This window comes from Phoca vitulina, unplaced genomic scaffold, assembly GCF_004348235.1.
Source record: "Phoca vitulina isolate PV1807 unplaced genomic scaffold, GSC_HSeal_1.0 scaffold44, whole genome shotgun sequence".
Taxonomy (NCBI): Eukaryota; Metazoa; Chordata; class Mammalia; order Carnivora; family Phocidae; genus Phoca; species Phoca vitulina.
In genome coordinates, this window is record NW_022589747.1 from 9,747,617 (window position 1) to 9,767,605 (window position 19,989).

At 40.2% G+C, this 19,989-nt stretch overlaps 1 protein-coding gene across 10 annotated transcripts in view; it reads right to left on the reverse strand.

The window, feature by feature from the left end:
• HECW1 (HECT, C2 and WW domain containing E3 ubiquitin protein ligase 1) overlaps positions 1–19,989 on the reverse strand; it is a 430,370-nt gene that overhangs the window by 53,406 nt on the left and 356,975 nt on the right. For all 10 annotated transcript variants that reach the window (XM_032430461.1, XM_032430464.1, XM_032430466.1 and 7 more), the window contains 5 exons: positions 19,769–19,903; positions 10,643–10,748; positions 9,622–9,718; positions 3,064–3,147; positions 2,510–2,619 (listed from right to left, as the gene is read on the reverse strand). In XM_032430461.1, the coding sequence (XP_032286352.1) occupies positions 2,510–2,619; positions 3,064–3,147; positions 9,622–9,718; positions 10,643–10,748; positions 19,769–19,903 (532 nt within the window). The remainder of the gene's footprint in view (positions 1–2,509; positions 2,620–3,063; positions 3,148–9,621; positions 9,719–10,642; positions 10,749–19,768; positions 19,904–19,989) is intronic.

Consider the following 19,989-nt stretch of genomic DNA (forward strand, 5'->3'; position numbering starts at 1 on the left):
GAGCCTCACCTTTGTACCCCCCAGTACCTGAGGTGTAAGGGAACCAACAGCCACCACTTGAAAAGAGCTCTCCTCAGTGAAATGCCAGCTTTCAGGCTATAGGCTGAACTAGAATACAAGTCTGTAGGAGAGCAGCATTTTCTGCCCAGTAGAACGCAGTACGTTTCATAATATGACTTGTATTACTGCTGGTACTACACCACGCCCATTACCACTACTGTGTATTTTTCTAGTAATTTATGCTTTACAAAGTCCTTTGGCATAAATATCTGTAATTTGCTATTTCTGTAGTACCCAGGTAAATGTCATGAAGGTCTAGAAAAATGGGAATTATAAAATTTAACATCAAAATATTTGGATTACATAATCTAGGACCCCATGGTCAGAGCTAGGAGAATTAAGAATTAAAATGAATTGGCTGATTGTTTGGGTTCATGGGATTAGTAATGCCTCATTAGGAAAGTTGATTCCTTTTATAAAAGTTATGCAAGTAATTATCATTTAGCAAATAACTCTTTATTCTCTCTTATTTTTCTATTTGTAATATGATATCTCCCCCCTGTAATGATGTTAAAATCATACTCTACTGTTAAATGTTTGGACCAAAGTGCAGATACTTTATCAGGCTGGGACAATATATACAACAAAATGACAGATCATTATGCAGGCCAATAGATGCCCCCAAATGGAAGGCTCTGCTCCCCAAAAGTGTGCACTGGAAACATTTGACTGTCCTGACATTGGCTCGGGCAAAGCTCCTCATCCTCCTTTTCTCAGGTCAGGGCATCTCAATTTTGTTGTATATCCTTAATAATGCCTTTGGTGCACTGGTTTGGAGGAAGTGACGATGAGGAGAGACTGACTCAGAAACAGATCTTAGCAATTAACAAAACTACCTCTAAGAGATAGTTCTGAGTGACATGACTTGGAGGAGCCAAACTAAGATACTCATTTTAGAGACCTGCGGCAGTACCAAGTAATGCTGAGTGAGACATCCCTTCTGAGGGATGGAACACACTGCTAAATTCTGTATCTCTTGTGAATTTCTCCAGTGGCTTCAAAAGCCAAGCTTGGACTCTGACTTTAGAGGCTGTGAGATACAAACCTACTAGATTTTTATTTTACTATTTTTTTCTTTTTCTTTCTTTCATTTTTTTAAATTAAGCTCAATTAGCCAATATATTGTACATCATTAGTTTTTTTTTTTTTTATTATGTTCAGTTAGCCATCATTAGTTTTTGATGTAGTGTTCAATGATTCATTAGTTAAGTATAACACCCAGTGCTCATCACATCATGCGCCCTTCTTGATACCCATCACCCGGCTATCCCATCCCCCAACCTCCTCCCTTCTGTAACCCTCAGTTTGTTTCCCAGAGTCCAGAGTCTCTCATGGTTTGTCTCCCTCTCTGATTTCTTCCCCTTCAGATTTGTACATCATTAGTTTCTGATGTAGTGTTCAATGATTCATTAGTTGCATGTAACACCCAGGCTCATCAGATCACATGCCCTCCTTATTGCCTATCACCCAGTTACCTACCTACTAGATTTTAAAAACTAAATCCCTTTACTTTTAAAGTTATAAAAAGAAATTTGGGTTTACCACCAAGACTTTGAACAAGGTGGTATTGTAAACCAAACAACTGAGGAAAAACTCTCCAATATCTGGATCCCATTTGAGAGTATGGATTTTACTTAAACTAATTATTTTGATGAACCGGGAGCAATATCTTCTTTTTTCACAAAAGAGTTCAGTATACATTTCCTTATTTGAAATGGAAAATACCTATAAAGAATTTCTGTATCATGAGTAAATTAATCCTAATACACAAAGAAAACTCTAGGGGAACAATTGCTCATGTAAGAAAACTCTTCAGCGTCTTCATGGGGGATGTTATGGTGGTCCCTAGTAACCATATCACCGAGCAATTCCTTTACACCTTCGCAAAAAGTTACTAAAACTGGTATCTAATAACATTCTGAGTCATAAGGCAGAATGTTTCAGAAAGGGCTCTTCCCTTCTAAATGCCTGTAGAGTACCTTGGAATACAAAAGCAATTTAGAGCAGGGGTCAGCAGACTTTTTCTGTGAAGGGCCAGATAGTAAATAATATTTTAAGCTTTTGCACCCATCTGGTCTCATCGTTACTACTCATCTCTGCTGTTGTAGTGTGAAAGTTGCTATAGAAAATACATAAATAAACAGGTTTGGCTGGGGTCCGATAAAATTCTATTTACAGACACTGAAATTTGAATTTCATATAGTTTTCACATGTCATGAAAAACTGTTTTTGTAAAAAAAAATTCAAATTATTTAAAAATGTAGAATGCATTATAACAAAAACAGGCAGCAATTTGTCAACACCCAATTTTGGCAGCGTGCTTTCAATCAGAAAACTGAGAGGGAAGAAGGGAGAGAGGACATATATACTACTGCTCTTGTTCCACCTTCATCTGGTGGAAACACAGATGGCCACTTACAGGAGACAGAATGCCAGATACTCAAGTTACCTGGGGAGTTCTGAGGTGAGGAACAGGGTGAACAGCGGGGAGAGAAGCTGTACCCAGGGTGGAAGGCAGCCTGCAGTGGGACGTAGGACATAATCTCTTCTTCAAAGAGACTGCAAAGTAAGAAAAAAAAGAAGAGGAGGAAGAATAAGAAGAAGAAGCAGAGGAGAAGGAAGAAGAAGAGAGAAAAAAAGTTAGTTTTCTGTCCATGAGAGAATATTTATGAATTGGGGTAATAGTGGTTACAGTTCTCACAAGGCAACAAAAGCACTTTGGTTCACTTAGATAGGCACATGCCAGCATGCAAATTCTCAGTGTTATTTTAAACCCTAATTAATCCTAATAGAGTCTCCATCAAGTGCTATACACAGTTCTTGATACCCCAGTTGTAAATGTAAAGAAGGCAATGGACAGCAGGTGCAAGGGTGGGGGCCCTACTTTAGTTGTAGTCAGTAGAATCCTCTAAAACAAATGGTGAGTGTTTCAGTCATAGCTGTAGTGGAGGAAGACTGCCCAGAGCAGCCTTTCCAAGAAGTGTTTCAGGTTTAGCCCCTTACCTCAGCAAAATGACTAGATCTGCATCACAGGACAACTTTTCAAGCCCATGATTACCCTCAGTCCGAATGTAATGGATTTTCTCCCTAGAATAATGTGGGAAATAAAGTAAGAATTACCAACAGATAAGCTAGGGAATAAATCCCTTTCTGACTCACTTTTTTCTCTGCCAATATGGCTGACTAGCGATGTTCTAATGTCCAGTGAATTTTGTGGCATTTTAAGTTCCTGTGGCAGGTTCCCATGATGCTCTACAAGGGATCATCCATCCTCAGAATCACACAGGGATGGAAGCTGAAGAACTCGACAAAAGTAGGTCCTCCCATAGCTATGACAGTCAGGAGTGAAGCTGGGTAAGGAGAGCTGCTGGAGGACTGTTGTGGGCTCATGGTGTCTTGGGAGCCACGGGGGGAAAGAGCCTGAGAAACCTTGTGCCTGATGGAAAATGTACAATGCAACACTGGGTAAGAGAGGATCTGGCATCTAGAATACCAGAGTCTCCCAGGTCAGTCTGAGCACAGGCATCAATTTCTCTGTTTAATTATAATTTGCATTCTGATCTCTCTCATGACCTCCAACTCCAACCTGACAAATTATTCCAATGAATCTAGAGAGAAATATAACATTTATTTTGATCAAATGAACTTTGTACTTTGATTCTCTGACATTCAAATATTATAAATGCCCCACAACCAAGAATCATTCCATTGTATGCATGCTTTAAAGAAGTTAAATTTTCCTCCCTTTCTTGAAGAGATGCCACAGAAATCTGAGAAGACTTAATATTTTTTAATATTTAACTCTTTCTTTTTTGTTAAAATTTTTATTTTGAGACTATTTTATATTTTTATTGTTATTTTTAAAGATTTTATTTATTTATTTGACCGAGAGAGATACAGCGAGAGCGGGAACACAGGCAGGGGGAATGGGAGAGGGAGAAGCAGGCTTCCTGCTGAGCAGGGAGCCCAATGCGGGGCTCCATCCCAGGACCCCGGGATCATGACCTGAGCCGAAGTCATGATCTGAAGTCAGTCGCTTAATGACTGAGTCACCCAGGCTCCCCTATTATGAGATGGTTTTAGAATCACATGTAGTTGTAGGAAATTAATACAGAGCCATCCAGTATACCCTATACTCAGTTTCATCCAATGTACGACTTTTTAAAAAATCTATTTATAAAAATACTGCAGATACAAATTTTTCCTCTCTCTGATTATAATAATGTGAACCCAAATCTTCATCATTACTTGCATATTTTCAGGCAACAATAAAATAAACTTGACCTTTTGGGGTGTGTATTTTTTAAAAGGGAAACTTTTTGGCCTCTACAAAGATACACAAAATAAGATTAAACAGAGAAATGCATTGTGACCCAACCTCTCAGTATAGGTAGCGTATCATTGCAGTAAAGGCTATTGCCAAAACCTGGGGGTGCTCATAGTGTCTTCTCTGACTGGGGGTTTGAAAAATGGAGCAGGACCGTCCACACATCATTTTGCAGGGAGGTTGTAGAAGCCCAGCCAAGAGTGCAAGCACCATGCCTCCTCCACCACCTGTTTCTCCCTTCATGTCCCTATGTTCTCAATTCCATGTTCCTTAGCTTTGGCCTCTAAATCCTGATACCACCTCACAGACCTCTTATTTGGAAGACTTTTGTGGATCTGCTCCCCTGGTTTACTGACTCAGCCCCACAAAGGACTCTCAAATTTATGTTCTCCCAATGACTGCCCCTGGGGCAGATCATCCTATTGCCCCAAGGGACCTATATGTGGGTAAGCCCCTGGTCTCCTTGTCTGGAGGAAAAACAGGGAGAACATTCTAGGGATTGCCCTTTGTTCCCAGTGTCCCTGAGGAAATGAAGTCCAAAGGGGGTCAACTCTACTAGGGCAGGAAAGTGCCCACAGAAAGTGGCACTGCCCTGCCGTGGTTCTATTATCCCACCACCTACATGAACCACATCCATGTATCAGAAAGCCAAGCACAGTTTTCTGAGACTTTCAGTGGCTCTCCACAGGACGTTGCACTTTCTGTCATGTGTATAAAATTTCATGCAGACCCAGTGGTCTGGGGGCCTCCAAATGCCCCCGGGACTCAATCCCAAAGGTACTGGAACTGGGAAAGATCTCTAAAGGCTAGAATGCCAGATGCCTCTCCTACATATACCCTTGCCCACCAGGAAAACTCCAGTATAAAACTCTCCCCAGGGCTCAGTTCAGTAGAGCCACCTGCCTCCTTGACATCTTGACATCTCCTTTTGTGGCCTCCAAGACCTCAAAACTTGATATCCAAATGAAATCCTTGACGTTCTTTTATCACTATCACTGAATTCTGATCTTGTCCTTTGTGGCCTTTAACACATTCTATAGCTATATATGGCTTAAAAAAAAAAGTCAAACTTGTCTATCATCTGCCTTCCTCAATAGATAGCAAATACCATGCAAAGTAGTCTGTTTTGCTTTGCTACTGCATACACAGTCCTGCTGCAATTCTCATTCAGAATCCTGGCACAATAAAAGCACCAGTTGAAGGAAGAATGAATGAATGAGAACTGCTACCATGACCCTTAAAGTGAACAAATGTCATTAACCTCTGGATTTTCTGCCTCCATCTTCCCTTTCCACATGTGACTTCCTTATGATTCACTGTTGTCTGCTGAACAGTTTTCTGAGGACTCACCCTCTGCCCTCTGACCCAGAAACTGGCTTTGTGGACCCAATATAGTGAATCCATGGCTCCCTGAGAATAGCAATGGTGGAACAGGGGTCACAGCCCCACTTGGAGACCACGGAGGAAGCAGTAAGTTCTTCCTCTGAACAGTATCATGGAGAAAGAAGGTGTTCTTTTCAACCTTTGGACCTTTAAAATGGAGCTGACTCACCCTCACATCACACCCAGGGGCAAGCACAGGCCCAGTTATAGCAGTAGGGCCTGGCTTCCTGGTTCCTGTAAGCCCGACTCCCTGAAGAGCAATTTCTTCCTCTTGTTGTTCTCCCTTTTTAATTCCATAGCCTCTTAGTTACTGTGGGCCTTCTGCTTTTGATGAGATATTTGGGTTCTCATCCTGGGCCTACAGGTCCTTAAAGGAATCCATAATCTTAAAGAAGAAGCTATTAGTTTCTATACTAAATAATTGCCAAGATTTTTTCCAATTCCAAGATGCCTTAATTCCAAATTCCCCCATATCTGGAAAATTGTAATTGTATAATTCTGCACTGCAACAAAGCCTTGAAAGTTTCTTGAATTTTGTTATAATGTGATACTATGCAATAGCGCTGAAAATAGTTTACTTTCGCTCTTTTACCCACGGGATTACATTTTTCACTTTTAAAATGACTTAAATGAGACTCTAGTGCCTTTGGTGAGTTTAAATTCCTCCAAAAAATTAGCTGTGAACTCATTACTTAGTAATAGAATCATAACATAAAAAATGTTCAAGAGTAGCAATCTCTCAGAAACTTTTCAGATAGTACAACTCCTCTGAAAATCCTTTGGAAATTCCCTTAAATTATGATATACTATGAGTCAGAGAGTAGCACACAAATAAATGATCCATATGACTGAGTATGGCACTGCCCTTCTGTGCCAGAGCAATAAAATGGGCAGAGTTGAACAGAAGTGGAAGTGACAATCACTCATGCTAAGTCTCATCTGTTCATGCTAAAGATCTTTCATTCACTCTAAAGGTAATTAGTGTTTCTCATCTTCAAAGTAGAGGACTAGGTTCAGAGGGGGAGAGTGATACAAAGGCAAAGACCAGAAGGTCCTGCTCTAAGGAACTTACATATTGTAGGGAGACAGCATTCAAGAGATAATGGAAAAATATACTAAAAGGACAAAAAAGGAATGCTATCAAGCAAGGCAAAAGAAGCACTGAAGTATGCCTAGGTCAGTGAATCTTTGCATTTGGTTTGAGCCTTTAAAATGAGTTGAGAGGTCCTTAAGAGAAAAGCCATTCCCGAGAGGGAAGAAGTAGGAGAGGACAAAGACTGGTGGAGGTGGAAGATATGAGAAGGAAAAAATTAGCATGGGATGGAGAGTTAGGTTAGGGCCAGACTTCGGAGACCATGGAAACTGTGCTTAGAAATCCTGACTTTATTTTACACACAATGGGAAGCCTTTTTGAAGGCCAGGAGTCAGATGATTTATTCTGTGCTGTAAGAAGGTAATTCTGTCCTAGATCTAGGGGACATCTTCTAGGAGATCCCTACAAAATCCAGGAGGGAAATGCTGAGCACCCAAACACAGACCATGATAGGGAAGAAAAAAAAAAAGGCTGGAAGACAAAGTGAGGAGGCAGGTGTTTGGATGTGGAGACAGAGAAAGAGGAAAGCGGGGAGATCCGGCAATGGGGAGGACAGTGATTCTAATTCACACAGAGTAAAAAGCAGGGAAAAGAGGTGTCAGTGAGGGTGTGTGGGTGTGTGTGGGGAGAATAGTGAATGATCTACCCTGACAGGAGTAATAGGAATTTGAACAGCAAATTCACTATATTTTCAGGTGTTGGTGATTCACCGAGGAAGTCAAATCAGAGTACTACAGTTGTCAGCTAGATTCAAAAGACCACCAAATGGGAGATGAGGAGTCAGAGGTAGTCAGTGACTGCACTCCCACCCACCTTCCCTGATCCTTCACACACCTACCTATAAAAGCATCTCCACAGTGCCCACATGGTAACTCTGTATCTGAGGAGATCAAGGGTATATATGGGCTGAATACCACGCCCAGATCGATGGTCTCTAAGAGCTGGAGCAAGAACTCAAACTGCAAGGGGACACACTTAACCATCAGGTACAGCCAGCTTCCAAGATGCTATGTAGTCAACTGAAGCAGAGAGTTACCTGAATATCTTGGAGAGAAAGTGGGATTTAAGTTCACTTTGGGGGGCTATCCTTTCCAAATGAAGTGATTCAGTTTCAGAGACACTCATTCAACAATGACACTAATGGACAGTAAGATTTAAGTAGTTAGAACACATGATACTTTGGTTTACTTGTTGGTTTATTTTTGAATATGTTCATCTAATAGTTGGTTTACCACTAAATGATGATATTTTAAAGATAAAATTTTTTAAAATGGATTAAAGACCTAAATGTGAGACCTAAAACCATAAAATTCCCAGAAGAGAACATAGGCAGTAATTGCTTTGGCATTGGCTGTATCTTTATAGATACATCTTTATAGATATGTCTCCTTTGGCAAGGGAAACAAAAGCAAAAATAAACTATTGGGACTGCACCAAAATAAAAAGCCTTTGCACAGTGAAGGAAACCATCCACAAAAGACAATCTAGTGAATGGGAGAAGATATTTGCAAATGATATATCCAATAAGGGGTTAATATCCAAAATATTTAAAGAACTTATACAACTCAACACCAAAAACCCCCTAAATAATCCAATTAAAAATGGGCAGGGGACATGAATAGATATTTTTCTAAAGAAGACATACAGATGGCCAACAGACACATGCGAAGATGCTCAACATCACTCATCATCAGGGAAATGCAAATCGAAACCACAATGAGGTATCACCTCACACCTGTCAGAATGGCTAAAATCAAAAACACAAGAAACAACAAATGTTGGCAAGGATGTGGAGAAAAAGGAACCCACAAGCAGTGTTGGTGGGAATTCAAGCTGGTGCAGCTACTGTGGAAAACAGTATGGAGGTTCCTAAAAAAATTAAAAATACAATTACTACATGATCCAATAATTCCACTAGTGGGTATTCACCCAAAGAAAATGAAAACACTAATTCAGAAAGATATATGCACCCTTGTATTTACTGTAGCATATATATAACAGCCAAGATATGGAAACAATCTAAGTATCTATCCATAGATGAATGGATAAAGAAGATGTGGTAATATATATATGCAATGGAATATTACTCAGCCATAAAAAAGAATAAAATCTTGCCATTTGCAACAACATGGATGGATCTAAAGGGTATAATGCTATGTGAAATAGGTCAGTCAGAGAAAGACAAATACCATATGATCTCACTTATATGTAGAATTTAAGAAACAAAACAAACAAGCAAGGAAAAAAAAGAGACAAACAAAAAAACAGACCCTTAACAATAGAGAGCAAACTGATGGTTACAAGAGGGGAGGTGGGTGAGGGAATGGGTGAAATAGGTGAAGGGAATTAACAGTACACTGATCATGATGAGCACTGAGTAATGCATAGAATTGTTGAATCACTATATTGTACACCTGAAACTAATATAACATTAATTAATGTTAATTATTCTTGAATAAAAAATTTATATGGTGCTTTACATAAGTAATTTTTTGATGAAAGATATTTTACTTTTTCTGTGCTTCCCTCCGAATCAAAGGAAATCATAATAACATCATATGAATAATATATAACCTGGCAACAGGGCTATCTCTGATTGTGACACTTCAGAGATCCTTCATTTTAAGTATTCAAGACATAATTAAATACACAAACAAAACACATCATAAGCTTCTGCTCTCTCTCCACAGAGGTGCTGTCCCACCTGGAAGACCAGCTGGGGAGACCTAGAGCTCGAGGGTGAGGGACAAGCCCCTACCTGAGTGCGTGGTTTCTCGCCAGGCTTGGCTGACGCTCTTGCAGCATTTCAAAAATGTTTGGTTGGCGAAGAAATGCCACAATCTTGTCATTATATGCTGAAACAGATAAAAGTGCAAGTTGTGGTTGAGTCTTCGGCCCAGAGATAATTTCTATAGTGGTTGGAAAATGGCTGCTTGATACCAGGATTAACACAGGAGTTTGAAGGGCGGGTAGCATACTCATCAAAAAAATGTAAGCTCTTGAGGGTTTTTTTCCTGTGACATAATAGCATTATCATTTTTAAAAGACCAAACCCAAAGTGAACCAGATCTAAGTTAATTATCTTTAATATTCCAGGAACTTAACTGGGTGTTAACTCATCCCTGTGTGAACAGGTGAAGGAGAATAAAATAGCTCTTCCATGAGGGGAGTTGTACTCTCTTCCTTCTGACTTCTCTTGGTCATTTTGCAATAGATTTATGGCAAAAAATTCTTTATGAGTTCAAAGAAATCCTTTTCTGAGCACTTGACCCTTACAACCTTGGCCAAGGTTGATTTCCCAGTAGTGATAATGGAAGTATCCACATCCATTTGGGCTTTCTCACCTCACTTCCTTTGATACGAGTGGCATGTACCTCAGGAGGTAACTGAGGTTAGGAATGAAGACTATGCTGACTTATCCCCATGCACACCTGGGAAAGAAGTTCTAAATTTAAAACTGCATCTAATAGCAACAAGATCCATCACTTCATTTAAACTATGCTCTCCTGGACTCGGCTAACAAATCACTGAATGGAATAAAGAAGAAGGGGATGAGGGTCTGGAAGAGAGCAGAGAAGAAAGGGAAGATGGAAGGTCAAATTGAGGAGTGAAAGGAAAGGAAAAAGGGGCACAAGGGGGATGGAAGCAAAGGGTAGGGGTAGATTATACCATAGGGGAGGAAAAAGAAAACACAGAATCCTGAATATTAAAAGATTCATGACAAGAAAAAAAAAAGGCCAACTATTGGGTATCCAGGGTCCCCAAAACATGATACATACCTAGCGGCAATGACTCATGTTGATGTTGGCTTCGAATAGCAGCTACTAGGCTGTGTCCTGGCCTGGCCAGTAAAGAGGCTCCTCTGTTTCTAGAGACTTCTGAAGCCTAATTTCAAAATAAAATTGTTAGCATTGGAAATCTTATCAATTTCAGATGGTCTTTTGATACTAATTTTTCAATATGAGGGGTAAAAGATCCTGATATCACCTAAGTTACAAAAGAAATGAAGTTACAATCCTCGAAGTGAGTGGAAATAAGCAAGTTTTTTATTTTTTATTTTTTTTTAAAGATTTTTTAAAATTTATTTATTTGACAGAGAGATAGCACAAGTAGGCAGAGCGGCAGGCAGAGGGAAAGGGAGAAGCAGGCTCTCTGCTGAACAGGGCGCCCGATGCGGGGCTCAATCCCAGGACCCTGGGATTATGACCTGAGCCGAAGGTAGCCGCTTAACCGACTGAGCCACCCAGGTGCCCCAATAAGCAAGTTTTTTAAAAAAAAGACTAAGCAGGATGGTTGATGGTTTTTAAGAAAGTGATTGTGCTAAATGTTATAAATGTTAACCAGATTAATATACTGAGTAGACTAAGAAACATTTCTCTTCATAAATACATTCAAGAGACAAATAAATTCTACATGAATACTATCATAGTATTCATAGTAGTAGTAAAGATAAGTTTATGACTTTCATTTCTAAGAGTAGCACTGAACTTCAGCACTGAATGTGGAATGGACTTGCTCTTTTTAACAGCACGTATCACTCTCCGATGGCCATTCTTTGCTTAGTGCCTACTATTCCATTCACTGTGCTGGCTATTCTTCACATAGTATCTTTTTATTCTCTCAAAATTCTGAAAGATAAGCATTATTAACCCCAGCTTACAAAGAGGGAAACTGAGAATTGGGATAAATTAAGTTTTTACAACATTTTTAACTGTAAGAGACAGAACCAGGGTACCAACTAATGCTTGACTGCAAAGCATTTGTTGACTCCTCTCCTGCCATTAGCCTGCCTCCAATACCTTAGTTTTGGATGGGCATTTTGACAAAACTTCATGAAATACAAAACTTGCTTAGCTTAAAACTGATATTTGTGATGATTAATTTAGCTCAATTTTAAGTTTTAATAAACCCCCTAAGTTCTAGAGCATGGCAGCGAGCTCTCTACCATGATTCCATGTACATTTGTTCCTCAAAGGACCCTTGCAGGGTAAGCTACTTAAACAGAGGCCCTATAGAATTTCCACATTGGAGTACATTCACCAAATATATGGGGTTTGCTGTAGAGTATGATTCATTCTATGGTATTTGGTAAAGTATGCCAAAATAGGCTTTAAAGACATTTAAGAATTACATTGAAGATTACTTTGTAATATACTTAAAAAGTGCTCAAACACCCAGACAAATAAGGAAAGAAAATTCTCCCTCTGAGACTGGTATACAATTCACTTCCACAGAATTCAGGAGAGTTATTGAGATCCTATGATACAAAGTCCAGAAAGGTCAGGTCAATCTCAAAGGGGCCATTTAAGACTAGTCCATGTGTCATATTGCAGATGATAAATAGGACAGATTATTTAGGGCTTACTCATTAAAGACATGGTAATTGCTGGTTTTCCTTTGGGTCCTACTTCCACACTCCACACAGACAGGGGTAACACCCTTTCTTTGCAGAGATGTGCTATCAGTTCACTGTCTGAATACGGCAGTCTTTGAATTGCTCTTCTTGAAGTAGTAGAGATGCAGATCCATCCTTTCTCTTCCGGTCTTTCTCCTTGCCCACTGCTTACTTGAGGCACAAGGAAATAGATTCTGTGCCACTGTGGTGAACTTCTCACTTTGATGTCATTAGCCCTCAGCTCTGTACTGCTAGAGTAGCCAGCCACCGAGATTGAGAAGCTGGCACTTCTGCAACAGCATGGTTACAATGCAAAGTGATGAAAGAAAGGTTTGTTGACTATTAAAATAGGCAACACTGAGTCTCTACATTTCTTTCTCCTTGAATTAATAAATATGTAAAGCCTTTCTGGGACTGAAATGATAGGTCTCTTTTCCTTGGAAGGAATTATGTCAGTCTGCTTTAATGTGTGTTTGAAATATTTTTGATGCTGTAAAGACAGGAATCTGAAAGACCACTCAATTGAAGATGATCTAAACGATGTATTACAGAGAGAAACTGAGGAAGCAGATCTGCTAACAGACCTCAGGAGGGCATGGCTGTATACCGAACTCCGGTGATGCCTGCTGTCACACCCTGAGCTAAAGTGTCTCATTGTTGGTGGGTTGCCCCAAAATAAAGAGCACTTTGAAACAGGAAGAGGCTCACTTCTATTCCTGGCTGCCATAGGGAATTCATATGTTACAGATATGTTTTAGGGAAAAATGGTGCCTACTTCTGAGGTCACCTGCTCACTGGCAAAACTAAGGCAGATTCAAACACTTCAGAAACCAGATGAAGTCCAGCTACTCTGAAGGTAGATAACTCACTGATGAATATGCTTCAGGCCAACTATGAGTGAGATGGAGGAAACAACACACGGGTAAGGTAGGGCACGTGGGGTACCTGAACCATAGAGACACCTGCCGAGCGTAAAGGAGGTACTGGAGAGCCTACACATGAGGATGGATGGGAAGGTTAGATAGAAACAGCCTTGTCCAACTAGGAGCCAGGAATTTACAGGGACGGAGACAATTTCAAGCAGGGCTGGAGAAGATTCTGAGATTGGTCTAGAGTTTACTATGTGCTAGGATCCTTGTACCCCTAAAGTAGTACTAAATGGTCCATCCCGAGGAACGTTTGATATCAGCTAGGTGACCTGATTTGGACCTCACTGCAAACATGATGCTAATGTTTGCTTTCCTAACTACTGAAAATGACTAGAAGAATGGATTTTCCATTTAAAACCAAAATTATATGACTCATTAAATTCCCTTCGCATTTGACACTTTTTGTGTTACTGAGTTTCTCAGGGGTGTGTGTGTGAGACAGAGAGGCAAAGAGGGGACCCCCCAAGGGTCTGCCTCTCCCCAGACATGCTATGACTATTCTATGACTGGCTAAAACCCAGTTTGCAGTAGGGACTACTTTTAAAATTTCTCTTCTTTTTGATGTTGAGATAGCTTTAATCATAATTGCAAATGTGAAAACTTCAAACATTAAGCTCTCTAGAAAAAAAAAAGATATGCTCAGAAAATACTTTTCAGTGACTGGTAAGCAAGCTTCTCTTCCGTGTTGCAATTTAGAAATGTAAACTGGTGGTTTTTTAAAGCTGTGATTGAAAATTGCAGGTTTTAGACTGAATTTGGGTTAACAATCAGCTAATGCTCTCTTTGAAAATGCTGGAGACCTGATGATAAAAAAAAATAGTAAGTTCAGAGGAAAGGTCCAAGTGATGAATTTGCATTCATCTCTAGATTCCTTTTGTATTCTAAAAATAGATCATTAACAAAGTTTTCAGAATTATCTTAAGGAAACAAAAGAGAGAGATCTATGCTTGAGTTGTTCAACATACTTATAATAGTGAAAAGTGAATAATAAACATAATGTACAAAGAAAGGCTTGAGTTAATTTATGGTAGATCCATACGATTAAAATACAGAAGAATTTTAATGGCATGGGAACAGTCTCCAAGGTATGGTATTGGTAAAGTAGAATACAGAACCGTAGACAACATGATTCAATTTTTTTTTTATTTCTCTGTAGACCAGGAAGTGTCTCCAGATGGGGTATTATACTCGTCTTTTAACTTCTTTCCCATCTGTGTCTGTGTTTTCTACATTCTTTACGTACTCTTGATAATTCAAAAGTTTATCTTCATAAGTGTTTGAATTTTATAAACTTCCAATCAAACCTATAATCAAGTATAGGTTACATGGAATCAAGAGGAAAATTCCCAACTTTTAGAAGCAGTGCAGGTTACCCTCCCTAAAGGCAAGCTTCCTGAATGATGACTTCTCTGTGTTATCAGAGTCAATGAAATAACTTTTGTCATCAAAAAAGCTCACTGCAAAGAATGACCAAGAGTGACCTCTGCTTTTAAAGTGAAAAGTCACACCAGTTAGAATGGCAAAAATTGACAAGGCAAGAAACAACAAATGTTGGAGAGGTTGTGGAGAAAGGGGAACGCTCTTACACTGTTGGTGGGAATGCAAGCTGGTACAACCACTTTGGAAAACAGTATGGAGGTCCCTCAGGAAGTTAAAAATAGAGCTACCCTATGACCCAGCAATTGCACTACTGGATATTAACCCCAAAGATACAGATGTAGTGAAAAGAAGGGTCACATTCACCCCAATGTTCATAGCAGCAATGTCCACAATAGCCAAACTGTGGAAGGAGCCGAGATGCTCTTCAACAGACGAATGGATAAAGAAGATGTGGTCCATATATACAATGGAATATTATTCGGCCATCAGAAAAGATGAATACCCAACATTTGCATCAACATGGATGGAACTGGAGATTATGCTAAGTGAAATAAGTCAAGCAGAGAAAGACAATTATCATATGGTTTCACTTATTTACGGAACATAAGGAATAGCATGGAGGATATCAGGAGAAGGAAGGGAAAAATGAAGGGGGGAAATCAGAGGGGGAGATGAACCATGAGAGACTATGGACTCTGAAAAACAATCTGAGGATTCTAGAGGGGAAGGAGGTGGGGGGATGGGCTAGCCTGGTGATGGGTATTAAGGGGGGCACGTATTGCATGGAGCACTGGGTGTTTTATGCAAACAATAAATCATGGAACACTACATCAAAAACTAATGATGTACTGTATGGTGACTAATGTAATATAATAAAAAAAGTATATATATATATATATAAAAAGTCAGTTTCTCTTCTCTACCAGATTCCTGTCCTTTCCTGAGGTAATTACTATTATAAGCTTTTTTGTGTGTACCCTTCCAGAACTTTTCTATGACTAATGATTTTCTAACCTGACCAAGATAAAGTGGTAAAAGAAATAAAAATTATGTGCTCTGTTATCCTTCCACTATTAAGATTAATTTATATTGTTACTTGCAGTATAAACAAGACAAATGTGATCTTCAGTGATTTCCTTCCTGAGAGATGGGATCCAATATTTATAGCCTATATGCTCTTTCCATTTATCTGTATCCATTTCCATTTGGACATTATGTGAAGAGTTAGGCCTGTTTTGTTGATGCTTTTTTTGTATATTGCAGACAGATGTGACACTGTACTGAAATGCAGGTTAAAGAATCAAATAATGATCTTTTTATGCATAAAGCACTATATTGCTGATAACTGCTTTCAGCAGACTGCCTGAAAAATTTTCACTTGAGGTAAAAAAATCTAAAAGACATTTGACAGTATCTCTGTTAATAACCTATCATAGGGGTTTTGAGGGAAATTTTTACCATTTAGGATCCTGAATATAGAAACTGATTTCAATTCTGTCTTTAAAAGCAATTGATAAAAATATTCACTGCTGAGCAGTACTCAAGAGAATGGCTCATGAAGGTGAACAGAAAATATTGATTCCTAAGGTCGTGATCTAAGAAACATCTATAGCAAGTCACCCAGTGCCCCTGATATGTGACACAGAAAAACCATGGATTAGGGAAATAATTCACTGATTGTTCCTGAGTCTCCTATTTCCATCTGCTTAACTGTCATTTCAAATTGGATATCCTACCGTTTTCATACTCATTATCAACTTCTCTAACAGCAAACCTGCCATCCTCCCCAACTGGCTTTCCTGTTCATCTTACCTGTGCGTTGTTAATGTGCCTCAAGCCTCACAGACTGAGAATCACAGAGCTGGCCATCGAGTTCCCTTGCTCCACTTGCAGATGAGGGAACTGAGGCCCCAGAGAGGAAAGGAAGGAGTAATGACACACACCTCCTCTGTAGAGAAGCTGGAGCTGAGACTCCATCTGCTAACTGAAGTCCCAGGTACCCCTTCTTCCCACCCCTTGACCTCTGCAGCCTTCTTCCCACAGGGTGTCCTTTGTCTTGTGTCTCTCTGCCACCTCCAGTGGCTGCTAATGAATGGGGCCACTCTCGCAGATCACTCTTTTCTTTCCTCTTCTTGGCCGTCATTGTCTCCTTTCTAAAACACTACTTTACACTGGACTGGGAGTTAGATCTGAACTGTGGTCTTGAACTCCCTGTGTGACCTGAATTTTTGGTATTTAAGTTTGCCTGACTATAAAACACAATTCTTAACTGAAGTGGTATTACCACATGGGAATATTTGGAAATGCTGAGAGGTGTTTTGTTTTGTTTTTTTGTTTTGGTTGTCATAGTGATTGGTGAGGTGAGGGCACTCCTGACATTTAATGGACGGGACCAGGTAAAAAGGTCCTGCAATGGCATGGGACAATTCTATACATTACAGAAGTGTCCTCAAAATGCCAATAGTCTTCTCCTCTAAAGCCCACTTTTACACAAAAAATTATCATGTTCTTCCTCTCAGATTCATTCAGTGGGCTCATGAGAAAGTGCCAACCATGTGATATTCAAAACTTTACAAAAACCAAGACAAAACCCAAGTGGAAACAGTATTCTGGTCACACTGAACTATTCGTTGTCTCTCTACTGACCTTTCTCGATCCTACCGCTGCACCTCTACTCACGCGGGCTCTCTGTGGGGTTGCCCTTCCTCTTCCTCTTCCTTTGTATCTGGCTAGATTCTACCAATTTTCTAGGGTTAGGTCAAGTACCTTACTCTAAAGATGCCTTTCCTTGGCCTCTTTTGAACTTCTGTAGCACTTGTCCTAACATCTCTCTTGGCACTCAATCATATTCTAATTGTTCTTGTTACTTAACTCTGTGTTTTTTGGCCTGGCTTCAAACATAGAATACAAAATTCTCCCGGGCAGGGATCATACTTCTTTGCATTCCACAGTGCTCATAGCAAGCCATGCACTTAATCAATGTTTGTTGAGGAAAATCACGTCACAGCAAACACAATTAACATTTCCCACCACCCCCTCCTTCTGTTTTTATACCAAGATCCTCCTGTCTTCTCATTCCCTAGGCTCTGGGCTCTCACAGCAGGAGGAACAAGATATTTATTTTCACAGAGGATGGGTCTTTGTTTTCCCTGGTATGCTGCGTCTGGGTCAGCTATTCTCTGCCTCCCAGTTTCTCTCTTTGTTGCTTTTCTTGGTTTCTCCTTGTGTCAGCGCAAAGCTACCAGCGGACAGAGGATGCACAGAGGGATGGGAGGGGTTTAAAAACCTGATCAACTGAGTCAACTGGAGAGTGAATGAATTAGCAAGAATACAGATGGTTGATGCACATTTATACCCTTTCATTGTTATGTGTTACAGTCTTTCTTGGCTGAGGCAGGTACTACTTTGTCATTACTGTTGATATTCAATGTAACTGTGCTTAGGCTAGTCAGTCATACTAAATAAGTGTTTCAGAACAGGTATTGCAAGTGGTACTCATGACTTTAATCTCGTTTCAACAGAAATGTTTTAATACTTGTATTTTCAGGTTATTTTCTTATAAATGTAAGAGATCTATATCTTTAGGGGTTCATCTTACATTGAGTAACCTACCTTTTTGTTTTATTGACAGTGAACCTGACTGCAGTACTTAGCTTCTTTTGTCAAATGGGGTTACTCTATATTAGCGCTGAAATTGCCTTCATAATATTAAAGAGCTTGGACATTTTAAATAAGTTAAATGGCATATTTCAAAAATGACTCAGATTTTTGAATTTATCCACTATTATCTCATAAATGTTGTACTTTCTCAAGTGTTATGAAAGCGCCACCAGAGCGGAATACAATGCATGTCGAGCTGGGAAGTTGGGGCACTGCTTTTTGTAGTCGGCAAGTGTATCTGCTGATGAGTGCTGCTATGTGTGCGTCCTGACATCCACATAACCCTTGGGGATGTATAATATTCTTCTCTGCATGGCCATGTACACATTTTACATATGTGAGGAAAGAAAGAATCAACATGTTTTCAGCAGTATCCTAAAACAATACCTAAGATGACCCATGAAAGAAAAATTCGTTCTATCACACTGGCTTTAAGCCATGAGCGCCCTTGGTTGGAAAGAGTTAGACCTGTCAGAGTATGCAGATGATTGCCCTAAAAAAGTAGTAAACTGGTACCAATACAAGAGCAACAGGCTCTTCCCTTGAGACTTATGTTTGCTATCTGAGGCTGCCAGGTGGATTGTTTTTCTCCCCATTTCTCCTGAAATGTTCACCCTAGGTCTCCCTGGAATGACCCCCGGGGGCAGTGGGGAGGAGCGCGCGCGCGCGCGCGCGCGCACACACACACACACACACACATTTCTTTTTATCCTGTACTACTTCATTTTTTGCCTCATTGTAATCCAACTCTACAAGTTGTTTTATGAGAAATGGTTCTCAGTGGCCATAATCTCCTGAGATCTTGGTGGTTTCTAGGATGGTACCAATACTTGGGAAATGTCAGGAAGGGATTTGCTCATAATATTACCAGGAACTGACTAAAAGTAGAAAAGAGCTATGTTTGGAGTTTTGGTTTGAGAAAGGAGGCTCGGAAATGGTATGGGATAAAGAGATAGTAGTTCAGAAAGGCAATGCACATGATGTTTAAGAAGGATGGCAGGTTTCACGATTCAGTGGAAGTTAACCCTAGGCAGTGAATAAAGATATAAACCAGGAAAGAGCACGTGGTAGGATGGGAAGAGAGTATTCATGTCCCCAGTGGATTTCCCCCAGTTTTTAGTCCATGTATATGGTATTGATGTCTTCTCCAGGATCTCTGAAGAGCCAGAAGTTTAATGTCAGTCATACCTTGTATGATCTTTTAGGAATTCACATGTGACTGGCAGGCCTAAGGAAGCACAGCTCCAGCCATGGTGTAGGGATCTCTGGACACCGCATTTTCAATTTCCTTTAAGCTAGACAGATTTTTAGGAGTGGCGATTATTAGGACAAAAGGGAAGGCAGAAGGAAGGCAATCTGAAGATGGGTCTAAGGAGTTCAGTGGGTGTCCCTGACTCCTCATTCTTTTAAAGACCAGTGTGGATACGGCAGAGCCCCTCGAGGAGCAGGCAATCCTAGATCCCAGCCACTGAAACGGTTCTGGCCCCACCTGAGCAGGGCCTGTGGAGGTGTGAATGTGGCAGGGGGCGTGGGGGTGTTACCTCTCCAGCACTGTAGCTCCGGAGCCTCTGGAGGTGCTGCCGATGTGTGAGGTGGTTGGGAAGACGACCGTTCTGAAGAGGGATTCGGGGGTCAATGAAAGTGGTAGCTCGACTGTTGTGGTCCACGAAAAAAGACTGCAGATAGACCAAAAGCACACTGCGTGAGAAAGAGCCAGAATGAAGGCAATAAAGTAAGGGAATGCTACAGGGCTCAGTCTTCT